General features: G+C 39.5%; 1 protein-coding gene across 6 annotated transcripts in view; it reads left to right on the forward strand.

Annotated features, from left to right (window-relative positions):
- Window positions 1-10,685, forward strand: part of CHRNA5 (cholinergic receptor nicotinic alpha 5 subunit) — a 61,427-nt gene extending 50,742 nt beyond the window's left edge. For all 6 annotated transcript variants that reach the window (XM_070044863.1, XM_030874875.3, XM_060293945.2 and 3 more), the window contains 4 exons: window positions 2,331-2,375; window positions 3,937-4,046; window positions 5,692-6,520; window positions 9,342-10,685. In XM_070044863.1, the coding sequence (XP_069900964.1) occupies window positions 2,349-2,375; window positions 3,937-4,046; window positions 5,692-6,520; window positions 9,342-9,503 (1,128 nt within the window). In that variant the 5' untranslated portion in view covers window positions 2,331-2,348 and the 3' untranslated portion in view covers window positions 9,504-10,685. The remainder of the gene's footprint in view (window positions 1-2,330; window positions 2,376-3,936; window positions 4,047-5,691; window positions 6,521-9,341) is intronic.
- Window positions 10,686-13,149: the final 2,464 nt, after the last annotated feature.

Raw genomic sequence — 13,149 nt, forward strand, 5'->3', positions numbered from 1 at the left:
CTAGAGTCAAGGAAGATGAGGGTCAAGGGCCCTGGACATTGATAGAAGCTTCACTGAATTGCTTCTCAGTGGGTTTATGTTTCTTTTAATCGCTAAGGTCTTTGCCCCGCAACCTTGTGATCATGTTTAGTGGCTCTTCCTTGAAGTTTCCTCAGATTCCTATCTCACTTCCTACATGTTCTCGCTCTGTCTTTTTAAAATATCAGTGTTGGCTTGTTTGTTTTGATTTTATTTTTACGGTCAGGTTGAAAAAAACCCTATTACCCCTAAAACTTTTCTGCCATGCTTATGAGTAGTTAACATTTCTTTATCTGTGGTTTCCTCCTGAGTGTCATCATACATTTGTCTTCACTCAGTTTGGTTTTTTTTTTAATTAATCAATTTATTTATTTATTTTTGGCTGCGTTGGGTCTTTGTTGCTGCACGCAGGCTTTTTCTAGTTGCGGCAAGAGGGGGCTACTCTTCATTGTGGTGCACGCGCTTCTCATTGTGGTGGCTTCTTGTTGCAGAGCGCAGGCTTCGGTAGTTGTGGCTCATGGGCTCTAGAGTGCAGGCTCAGTAGTTGTGGCGCACAGGCTTAGTTGCTCTGCGGCATGTGGGATCTTCCCGGACCAGGGCTCGAACCTGTGTCCCCTGCATTGGCAGGTGGATTCTTAACCACTGTGCCACCAGGGAAGTCCCTCAGTTTGGTTTTTGTTGCATCCTCCACTGTGTTGAACACGTGATAGATGCTCAAGAGATACTTGAGGTTAAAAGAGGCTGTATCCCCCTAAGGCAATGGCTAACCCACATCTTTGGGGCCAGTTGTGAACTTATGGGTTTTTCTTTTATCTATGTTACTATTAAAGATACTAAGTATGGACTAGGTCCTAGCTCACAGAGCAAAATCTATGTGTGTTCACATTTTTCTGGTGAAAAGGTATAATTTTCCTTAGATTCTCAAAGATGACCTACTGCCGTGCAGCATCACAGGTAATATGTTTACCAGAACTTTCCTAATTTTTAATGCCTCTGGTTAGAACTTTTGTCTGAAAGGCATATTCTAATACAGGGCTCAGCAGTTATTCTGGATGGTGTGTGACTTTGGGGTGGACGGTAGAGCTGGTGGTGTAGCGTTTAAATTTAGGAGTTTTGAGTTTTAGAATCGGTTTTACCACTAATTGGTGGTGTGATTTTAAGCAAGTTGCCTCACTGGGCCATTTTCATATTTGCAAAATGAAGGGATTACAGTAGATAAAATCTCTAGGTCCTTTCCAGCTCTAGTGTTTTAATCAAGGAAAATTGCTCATTATAAGACACAGTGTCAGAGGGATGGCCATGCTGTATTTCCTAGGACCCATTCTTTCCATGTAGGGACCTAACAGCTGTCTTTGTCCCTAGGGATGTGCTTCCTTCTGGCCTCCTCCTTTCTCCTAGGTCATTCACCTGTTGTTCGGATGGGATAGGGAATGGAAACACTCCAGTCACCTAGGCTATTTATATCCCATCCTCTCTACCCAACTGTAGGGATTGCCTCGTGCTTCTGTGTGTCTGTGTGCTCTGAGCATTGTATCCTACACAGGGTCTGTTTGTGGTTGATGATCATGGTGATCTTTTACTGGTTCAGTTGGCTCCATGATATTTCAGTAAAACTTAATGAAAGAGTTATCACTTTAATTAGGCCTTGAAAATTCAGTGAAGAACTGGCGTAAGTGAAGGTAAGACAGCAGGAAGGTGTAAGTAGCAAGGACCCCTGGTCCTCTAGAAAAGTGGGATGTAAAAGCTTTATGAAGTTGCCATTCAAGGCTCTGACATCCATATTTTTTTCTACGTAACAGCTCCATGGAGAGATTCAAATACGTGCCTCAGCAGAAGCAAATGACAAGTTATAGTCCCTCAAGAATGCACACATTGTATCTCACTGATTGTAAGATGCACATTTTCCCACATTTTAGCACTTCTGAAGTCAAGATGTCTTATAATTAATGACAACTTACAATTCATTATCACCCTTTTTCTTTCTCAGTGCTAAGTACATAAAATAATGTTGTGATTCTTAGATTGCATCTTAGATTTGAGGAAATGTAGTAGCCGAGACTATTAATATTAAATCTAAAAATGCCAATGGTGTCCTTTCGGGCAGCTTATCTGAAATACAGAGTATGTTGGAAGGAGTAATGTGAAATTAGGATGGTAAAAATATCCTGCTTTTCTAGAGAACCAGATTGATGAACAGAACGTAGGTACTATATATAGAGGAGTGTTTATATAAAACTGAGAAAATTCTTATTTAAAGAATTATTGTTTCCATAATTGAAATAATCAGCCTTATTTAAATTTTTATTTCATAGGATGAGAAAAATCAGTTAATGACAACCAATGTCTGGTTGAAGCAGGTATGTATAAAATTCAAAGGGCCACCCAACTGTTGACTGGTGCCACTGTTATTATAGGGTTTGTAGCATGAGTATCTGGTCTTGGTGGGTTGGCAGGAGGCAGAAGGATGAGGTAGATGGAGTCTTGTATTCATTCAGTTAATATTATTTGAGTGCCCGCTATATGCCAGGCACTGTTCTGGGCACTGGGGAAACAGCAGTGAACAAAACAGACAAAAGTCTAGGCCCTCAATGAACCTCATTCCAATGGGGGGAATAAATAGGAAGTTGTATAGTACCTTTCAAGCTGATAAGCTTGGAGAAGAATACACCGGGAGAGCAGATAGAGAGGGTTGGGGACTGTACTTTTAAATAGGATGGGCAGGGGAAGTACCACTGAGAAGGTAATATTTGAACAAAGACTTGAAGGAGGGGGAGAAGCAAGCTATGTGAGTATCTGGAGGAGGACTGTTCCAAGCAGAGGGGACACAAACGTGCAAAGGTCCTGAGGCTGGAGGGTGCCTGGCGTGTTCAGGGAGCAGCAAAGAAGCCAGCAGGCTGGAGGTGAGTGGCCATGGGACGGGTGTAGGAGATGAGGTCAGTGAAGCAACAGGAGGCCGATGGGTGTTCCTAGCATAGGTTATGAGTAGTGGCTTCTAGGCCACTGTAGGATTTTGGCTTTTACTCTTCAGTGAGATGGGAACAGGCAAGAATGTAATGATTTATTTTTATGTTCATAGTCTCTCTTATATAAAGGACTTCTTTTCTTTCTGGGCCAGATGTCCCCAACTGCTGTTGAGTGCTTCCCTTTGTTCTTTATTATTGCTGATTTTTAATACCTACTGCCAGTTTCCTAACCCCCAATTCCTGAAAGACGTGTGCTTTCCTTGGGGTGCAATTCTTTTTTTTTTTGCGGTACGCGGGCCTCTCACTGTTGTGGCCTCTCCCGTTGCGGAGCACAGGCTCCAGACGCGCAGGCTCAGTGGCCATGGCCCACGGGCCCAGCCGCTCCGTGGCATGTGGGATCTTCCCGGACCGGGGCACGAACCCGTGTCCCCTGCATCAGCAGGCGGACTGTCAACCGCTGCGCCACCAGAGAAGCCCGGGGTGCAAGTCTTGACGTGATCACAGAATTGTTACTGTGTGGAAGTGGGACAAGGTGTTTTAACTATGTGGAATGTGTAATAAATCCAACTGCTCTTTGCATGGACCAGTCCAGCCAGTCATTGACAAGACAGCTAGAAAAGAGAATGTTTCCCTTGAACTTGGACTTTAGGTGCCCATGGCTGCAGCTCCTGGGCATGGTCAGCTGGTGGGAGAAGAGGTGTTGAGCAGATCCATGAATGTACGCAGCTCTGGTCCTCGCCTGTGTCTCCTGAGGGACCATGGCTAGAGCCACCACATGAGGGGACAGGGCTATATCCTCCAGTGCCCATAAGAAGGACGTGGAGGTGAGTTTTCTTTATTGGGAGTAGAGGGGACTTCGTGTCTGAAATGTCTGGATTTGGCAAAGAGAGTATAGCTTTCAGTGTTTTTGACTGTTAATTTTATTGAAATTGAGTCAGGTTTCTTTGTTTTAAAGGAATGGATAGATGTAAAATTGAGATGGAACCCCGATGACTACAGTGGAATAAAAGTTATACGAGTCCCTTCAGACTCTCTCTGGACTCCAGACATTGTTTTGTTTGATAAGTAAGTTATATCCAGAATACCATTTTTTTGTTTTCAAAAGAAAACAACTGTATTACTATTAGGCACTAGTAATTTTTTCTTCCTTTTGAAAATTGTTTAGCTATAAAGTCAGAGGACTTCATCTTGTGTTCTCTCATTTCGTGAACCTACAGATAGGTTCTGTGGATCCTCTCCCTTTTTTGGTATATTGTTTTCTGATCGTAAGTGTTCTTGGATTTCAAAAATTTGTAAAACATTTGGGAAGTCCAAAAAGGTATAAGGAAGTTGGGGGGAATATAATCAATCCCGTTATTACCATCACTTGGTGGCAACCACTGTTATAGACTTACACGCATGGTGGGCTTACTCTGTGCCTGGTGTGACGCTCAGTGCCTTATCTTTATTCATTCAGTTCTCAAGATAACCTTATGAACTAGGTACGATCACATCTATTTGACAGATGAGAAAATGGAGGCCGAAGATAGTTACACTTGTCCAGGATCACACAGCTCACACGTGGTGCGTGGGGAGTAGCCTGACATCCCCATTTACACTCTTACTTTCTAGACTACATATTTGGCAGACTGCCTTCCAGATTTTTTGGTAATGGTTAAAAATAGTTAAGGTCATGCTTTATGTTTAAATATGCATCCTTCTAATTTTGCTTTAAATACTGTATAAGAATCTCCCACAATGAGGAATGTTGGATTAACTATTAACTCATATTTGTAGGTATTCTACCTAAGTGTGTTTTGAGGATGGTTTTTAACTTAGGGGAGAGGATACTTCTGGGTGCCAGTTTCATTTTTTTCTAGGACCAACCACTCCAGGACATTTCTGGGAATTTGTGCTTATCCTAGTGCACTTTGTCTTGTTTGCAAGAAGGCATTGACATGAGGACAGAGCAAATGCTAAGCAAAAAATACCTTTCACTTTTCAAACCTTTACCTCCGTGCTTCTCAACATGGAAGGAGTGAACAAAGCATGATGCAGCTTCCTGGAGCATCATCTTACTCTAAGTCATTGCAAACATTTGGATATTTAACATGGATATATCACATAGGAGTGTGCAAAAGCCACACGAATTTTAAGGTAGAGAGCAATATTTCGAAGATAGCTCATGTTGGTGGTGATGTTTCCTGCTAGACTTCTCCAGTGCGTGAGTTCACACGATGGCAGAGTTGGAGAGGGACGGCTGTTTTCCAGGGCTGTGCCCAGTTTGGGGCTATTGTTCTTTCCCTGTCAGTGTAGGAAGCGTCCAGTATCTGTCATGGAGGGAGAAGAACACTGAGGGGAGAAGGGGACGTCTAGGAATGTGGATTCAGGTTCTGGCTCTGTGCACATCCATTGTTATAAATTAGCCTAATTACATTCTGTGTGTAATCAAAGTGAAATCATTTCAACACTTGAATCTCAGGATTCTGTGAATATAGATCTGTCAGTCCTGGAGTAGACATGGAAATAGGGGTTTAGTTTCAATGGAGTTAGATATTTAAGGGCAGTGTCTTTAAACTAGAGTCCCTTACGTGGAGCAGGTATATCCCAAGTGTAACAATTTAAAAAGTATTTCGTGCTATGGTATAGGTTTTCTTTTATATTAGGCTTGTAAAACGCACGCCCAGGTTGTTTAATCTCTGCATTGTTACTGTGCATGTGTGTATTTCAGTGCAGATGGACGTTTTGAAGGGGCCAGTACGAAAACTGTCGTCAGGTACGATGGCACTGTTACCTGGACTCCACCGGCAAACTACAAAAGTTCCTGTACCATTGATGTCACATTTTTCCCATTTGATCTCCAAAACTGTTCCATGAAATTTGGTTCTTGGACTTACGATGGATCACAGGTTGATATAATTTTGGAGGATCAAGATGTTGACAAGAGAGATTTTTTTGATAATGGAGAATGGGAAATTGTGAGCGCAACAGGAAGCAAAGGAAACAGAACCGACAGCTGTTGCTGGTATCCTTACATCACTTACTCATTTGTAATTAAGCGTCTGCCTCTCTTTTATACCTTGTTCCTTATTATACCCTGTATTGGGCTCTCGTTTTTAACCATACTTGTCTTCTATCTTCCTTCAAATGAAGGTGAAAAGATTTGTCTCTGCACTTCAGTACTCGTGTCTCTGACTGTCTTCCTTCTTGTTATTGAAGAGATCATACCCTCATCTTCCAAAGTCATACCTCTAATTGGAGAATACCTGGTGTTTACCATGATCTTTGTGACACTATCCATCATGGTCACTGTCTTTGCTATCAACATCCATCACCGTTCTTCCTCAACACATAACGCTATGGCTCCGTGGGTCCGCAAGATATTTCTTCAGAAGCTTCCAACACTGCTTTGCATGCGAAGTCATGTAGATAGGTGCTTCAGTCAGAAGGAGGAAACTGAGAGCAGCCGTGGACCAAAATCTAGAAACACACTGGAAGCTGCACTTGATTCCATTCGCTACATCACAAGACACGTCATGAAGGAGAATGATGTCCGTGAGGTCTGTGACCGCGTATATTTACAAATGCAGATCTGTTTTAATTCTAAGTCGGGCAAACAGCATGACCCTTAAGAATAAGTATAGATTGAGGGCCAGAGATGTTGACACACTGTTCTGTAAAAGATCTTTACTAAAATTTCAGTTAAAACATCTGCAAAATGTGGCATGTACACAAATCTCACGTCTCCTTTTCCCCCATCAGCATCTTGGATGACTTTTGAAAACACTTTGTGTTATGCTGACTGTTCTGTTATTCTAAGGCATAGTAATCCTGCCGTTTGGTTTTTGGCTCTGACATGATTAACTGTTTTAATTTGATCTTCAGTAACTTTGTTTCTGGATTCTATAGTAATCTGCAGACACAACTGCATTATAGTTTATCAAAAGTGATTTCATTTTTTAAAGAATGAGTCTAATGGAGCCTTTATAAATACAGCCAAGATATTTTTCTAGAATAAATCTTTTTGTTGTTCACTTATAAGAATGTTAGCGAAATCAAAAGCAGTAAGGTATTCTCAGGTGTTATATATTATACATCAACGTGTACAAGTGAAGCTTAGTGTAGTACTTAATAATATGCTTAATTTGCTTAAAAACAAAAATTTGCTCAAAACTTTATTATAGAAAAATAACTCACTGGCTCCTTATTTAAGGTTAATATTTAAAATGCAAGAATTGAACTATGAATACATTTTATTAATGTGATCATATTGAACTGGAGTTTTCTTTCAAAACATGTAATATTTCAGTCTTGTCACTATTCTTTATTTCTATTGTGTAATTTTTAAAAATTATTTATTTATTTTTGGCTGCGTTGCATCTTTGTTGCTGCGCATGGCTTTCTCTAGTTGCAGCAAGCAGGGGCTACTCTTTGTTGCGGTGCACGGGCTTCTCATTGCGGTGGCTTCTCTTGTTGCAGAGCACAGGCTCTAGGCGCATAGGCTTCAGTAGTTGTAGCATGCGGACTCAGTAGCTGTGGCTCACGGGCTTAGTTGCTCCGAGGCATGTGGGATCCTCGCAGACCAGGGCTCGAACCCGCGTCCCCTGCATTGGCAGGTGGATTCTTAACCACTGCGCCACCAGGGAAGCCCTGTGTAATATTTTTAAAGCTACGACTATAGTACTATTTTCATAATTGAATTTACTTTGAGTAGTCGCATTAAAATTATATGAATTCTCTCACAGATACAGAGAACAAACTAGTGGTTACCAGTGGTGAAAGGAAAGAGGGGGGAAAGGTAGGGGCAGGGGACTAAGAGGTACAAACTACTATATATAAAAAAGCTATCAAGATATATTGTACAGCACAGGGAATACAGCCAATATTTTATAATAACTTAAATGGAGTATAATCTATAAAAATTTAGAATCACTATGTTGTACACCTGAAACTAATATAATCAAAAAATAATAAAATAGTACCTAGAATAAAAAATGTATATGAATTCTAATCTCTACCGCCTTTTTAAATGGAAAAATTTCTAGCAGGCGTGGTAAGCAGGTGGAATGAATCCGGTAAAATAACAGCCCTCCCCCCAAAGGGACATTTGACATATGTTTCTAATAAACTTTTAAAAAAATTTTATTGTAGTTGATTTACAATGTTGTTTTAATCTAATAAACTTTTAATGCTTGTGGATCATAAAGTTTCTATTTGGTGTAAGTATAATTAGTTTATAAGGTGAAGCTATCAATGGAGTCTTAAAAAATACAGATATTAGGGGCTTCCCTTCCCTGGTGGCGCAGTGGTTAAAAATCTGCCTGTCAATGCAGGGGACACAGGTTCGAGCCCTGGTCCGGGAAAATCCCACATGCCATGGAGCAAATAAGCCTGTGCGCCACAACTACTGAGCCTGTGCTGTAGAGCCCATGAGCCACAACTACTGAAGCCCGTGTGCCTAGAGCCCATGCTCCACAACAAGAGAAGCCACCACAATGAGAAGCCCACACAGCACAACGAAGAGTGGCCCCTGCTCGCTGCAATTAGAGAAAGCCAGTGCGCAGCAACGAAGACACAACACAGCCAAAAATAAATAAATAAATATTTTAAAATACAGATATTAGATAATGATATGGATTGAGATGGGATTTAATGAATGTCTGCAAAGTGTTGTGCAAAAGGATCCGAGCTCCTTCCAAGAGGGCCAGTAAATGGGGTTTATTTTCAGGGGAAAAACTTATAAGTAGAGAAGCAGTAGGGTGTTTATAATCCATTAAATTCTACATTATCCTGAAACTTGGGGCACAGTTCCTGTAGAAGACCCAGTGCTTCATAGAGAAAAGGGGCTAGGGAAGCTCGTGGTCAAGGAAGTGGCCTGGTGGGAGGGAACCTCTGGTGCTCGGGGCCTGGTCTCAGCCTGCCCTTCCCTTGAGGTCACTCACACCTGCTGAGCCAGCTCCCTGCTTGGGCTGCGAAAACAGGGAGGGAATGAGCTCACCAGAAGCTCTGAACTCATGAGCTTAGGTTCAAATGGTCCCTAGGAAATCCTAGGAAAGTAAAGCAGGTGGGGTGAGGAAGAAGATTAACAGCTGTTGAATACATATTATTCTGAACCAACTTTTAATTTGTCATGAAATTAACTTCAGGCTGAATTATTTTCAAAAATTAAAAGAAGTAAACAATACTGGGCTGAACAAGTAATAAAGATAACTGTATATAGTAAGAATTAAAAAGATGTTTTAAAGTTTATTTTAAAATATCTAAGTACTATATTTTATTAAAATTCTATCAGAATAACCCACTTATATTACAAGTCGATGTGTAAATTTATGAATTTTGTGTCTTAATTATTTAACATGGGTTTTTTGTTTTTTGATACAGGTTGTTGAAGATTGGAAATTCATAGCCCAGGTTCTTGATCGGATGTTTCTGTGGACTTTTCTTCTGGTTTCAGTTGTTGGATCTCTTGGGCTTTTTGTTCCAGTTATCTATAAATGGGCAAATATAATAGTACCAATTCATATTGGAAACGCAAATAAGTGACACTTCCCTAGGGGCTGTAGTAGGAATTTAGTTAAAAGGCACATAATTCTTATGGCACCTATAAAATTATGAAAATGTAAATTGTGTTTAAAATTTGATGCAAGCTTCAACAGATTAACAGACACTAACATCAGTTTATCTCAACAGACTGCCCATTAGAACATCTACCTGCATGACTGAAGTAATAACTGGCTGAATAACATTTGATCTTTTAAAAACAGCAGCACAAAATATTATCTAAACTGTACTAGTAAAAATCTAATGTTTGTATCCTGTCAATTCTGCTTTGTAATCAACAGTTAAGTTCATCTTTTGACTGTGCTGGGAAATTCCTGTTGTATTTGAAGACTGATTTCATTTAGTAAAGGTACACATTTAAAAATTCTCTCTGTCCTGTATTCATTGGGTAAGAGCTAATCTTAAGTATAATATATTGCTGTAGTAAATAAGCTGACTACTTGGTATGATAATGATTGAATGTGATGCTACTTTTCTATAAGGAACATTTTTAAAAAATGAAAAATGGGAACTGGGAACTCCTTTAAGGCTTACTTTATTTTGTAGATGCGTAAACTGAATAATTATTAACTATTTTTACAGCCTACCTTCCATTGTGAAATCATACAACAGATAACTCGTGTCGACATGCAGTAGCATATCCTTAACATTCATTTCAATCCTTTTGTCCACTTTTTCCCACAATTAATAGAACCACCTTCTATATAAATTCTGGTAGCATCTTTTTATCTTTGATCTTGGAAGTGTCCATGACAACTAAGTGAATCCCATTTTAAGAACACGTCTGTGGATACTACTAAATTGTTCTGTGAGAAAACCATCTTCTAAAATTAAAGGTGGTATTGTAATTATGTATAAGCACATTGTTACATACCTGTGATGTTTCAATTTTATCTCTTTCATTCCAACAGTTACAGTACTAGAATATTAGTGTTGCAAGGGCCTTTAGACGTAATCTGGTCTTAGCCTATTACTACTTACTTATTCAATACAGTATCATGTATCACAGGTAGACAAGTTAAAATTTCATCTCTACTGTCATACAGAGTGAAGTAAGTCAGAAAAACAGATATCGCGTATTAACGCATATATGTGGAACCTAGAAAAATGGTACATATGAACCGGTTTGCAGGGCAGAAATTGAGACACAGATGTAGAGAACAAACGTATGGACACCAGTGGGGGAAAGGAGCGGGGGTGGTGGTGGTGGTGGTGGTGGGATGAATTGGGCAATTGGGATTGACATATGTACACTGATGTGTATAAAATTGAGGACTAATAAGAACCTGCTGTATAAAAAAATTAATAAAATAAAATTCAAACCAACAAAAACAGAAAAAAAAATTTTTCATCTTTAATGTCCCTGACTCAGCTATGACCAGGAAGAAAATACTGACAGAAATCTTGTATTCGATTTTGAACTCTTAGCTCTTGAGAGAACAACTGCCTTATTTATTTATAGTAACAGATCTAAGTTCAATTAAACACTCCTTAGAAGGCAGAAGGGATCCTGTCTAATTTGCCTTTTATTTTAGGCAGGTGTTTAATGCTATTTAGTGAGTGAAAGTCTCCTCGTTCGATCAGTTTAAATTGCCAGTTGGCTGTCATAGCATGTATATATCCCCGATCCCTCTTATTATGTTTCCATTACTATTACTTTAAAATTTTACATGTAAATACATTTTATAGAAATCTTCTTTTGGCTTACTGAAACATGAGTCACAGTGGGCTGCAATTTTGTCAGTTTTATTTTTGCATAGGAAAAACATCATAATGACTAATGAGAAGATTAAAATGGTCTCTGTGTATCATCATCTCTTGCCAGTGGTTATTCAGATTCAGAAGTGGAGTATGGGATACTCTCTCCTTAATAATTTGTCTAAAGCAGTGGTTCTCAAAGGGGCAGTTTTGCCCCTGAGGGGATATTTCTGGTCGTCACACCTGGCAAGGGATGGGGGGTATGTTACTGGCATCTAGTGGGTAGGGGCCAGGGTGCTGTTAAAGATCCTACAACGTACAGGACAGACCCCGTCCCCCCTCAACACAGAATTATCTGGCCCAAAATGTTACTAGTGCTAAGGCTGAGAAACCCCGTTCTAAAGGTTCAGTAACAATGACTGTGTGATGAGGTATAATTTCTCATAGTATAATAATTTAGAATTATGCAAAATAAATAACTGAGGCCATCTACAATGAGGGCATGGTCCTTAGACTCTTGAAAAACAGTAAAAAAAAAAAAAAGGTGCATGGTAAGAAATAACAGTAGTGAGACCTTACTGAAATAGTATAAACTGCAAGGAGATTGTGAGCTAAACAAGGAAACCACTGGGAAATCTGTTGTGATACTGAAAACAATTTTTCATATTTCTGAACAGTAAGGTTTTTTTTTTAAATCCAGTTACATCTCGACTGCTAAAAAAAAAAACAGTTTTCATATTTAGTCCATTTTTACATGGTCCACAGCACAGCATGCTACTTTATCACTGTAGAAGAATTATATTCTGACATTACCTTACCCAAAAGGCTGGTTCAATATTCATTTAGCCATAATTCTCTTGACATTTTTCTTGCATGAATCTTTTTTTTTTTTTTTAACAAAAGTCAAGACAACTGGATAATAAGTAAACCTTGAAATGTCAAAAGCAAAGCCAGTAGCTTGATGATAGGAAGTGATGATAGGAAGCTCTATTGAGAAAAAGCTTAAATGTAAGACCTAAAACAATAAAACTCTTAGAAGAAAACAGGACAATGCTTTATGACATTGGATTTGGCAATGATTTCTTGGATATGACACAAAAAGCACAGGTAATGAAAGAAAAAGCAGACAGATTGGACTTCATGAAAATTAAAAAATTTTGTGCATCAAAAGACACTATTGACAGTAAAAAGGCAACCCACAGAATGGGAGAAAATATTTGCAAATCATATATCTGATAAAGGATTAATATCTAGAATACATAGCGACCTCCTAAAACAATAAAAAGCGCAATTCAAAACTGGACAAAGATCTTGAATAGACATTTCTCCAAAGAAGAAATGGCCACAAATGGCCAATAAGCACGTGAAAAAATGCTCAAAATCACTAATCATTAGAGAAATGAAATCAAAACTACAATGAGATACTGACTCACAACCAATAGGTTTGCTATTATCAGAAAAACAAAACAGGGCTTCGCTGGTGGCCCTGGCTGCTGAGCTTGCGCGTCCGGAGCCTGTGCTCCGCAACGGGAGACGCCACGACAGTGAGAGGCCTGCGTACCGAAAAAAAAAAAAGTATGATGAGGATGTGGAGAAACTGGGGAGAATCCACCCTTGTACATTGTTGGTGGCAATATAGAATGGTATTGCCATGGTGGAAAACAGTATGGCAGTTCCTCAAAAAATTAAAAATAGAATTGCCATATGATCGAGCAATTCCACTTCTGGGTATATCCCCAAAGGAACTGAAAGCAAGGTATCGGAGAGAGTACACCCCTGTTCATAGCAGCATTATCCACAACAGCTAGAACACGGGAGCAACCCAAGTGTCCATCAACAGATAAATGGATAAGCAAAATGTATATACTTAAAATTGACTATTATTCAGCCTTAAAAAGTAAGGAAATTCTGCAATATGCTACAACATGGA

This window comes from Globicephala melas, chromosome 2 (genome assembly GCF_963455315.2).
Source record: "Globicephala melas chromosome 2, mGloMel1.2, whole genome shotgun sequence".
In the NCBI taxonomy this organism is placed as follows: domain Eukaryota; kingdom Metazoa; phylum Chordata; class Mammalia; order Artiodactyla; family Delphinidae; genus Globicephala; species Globicephala melas.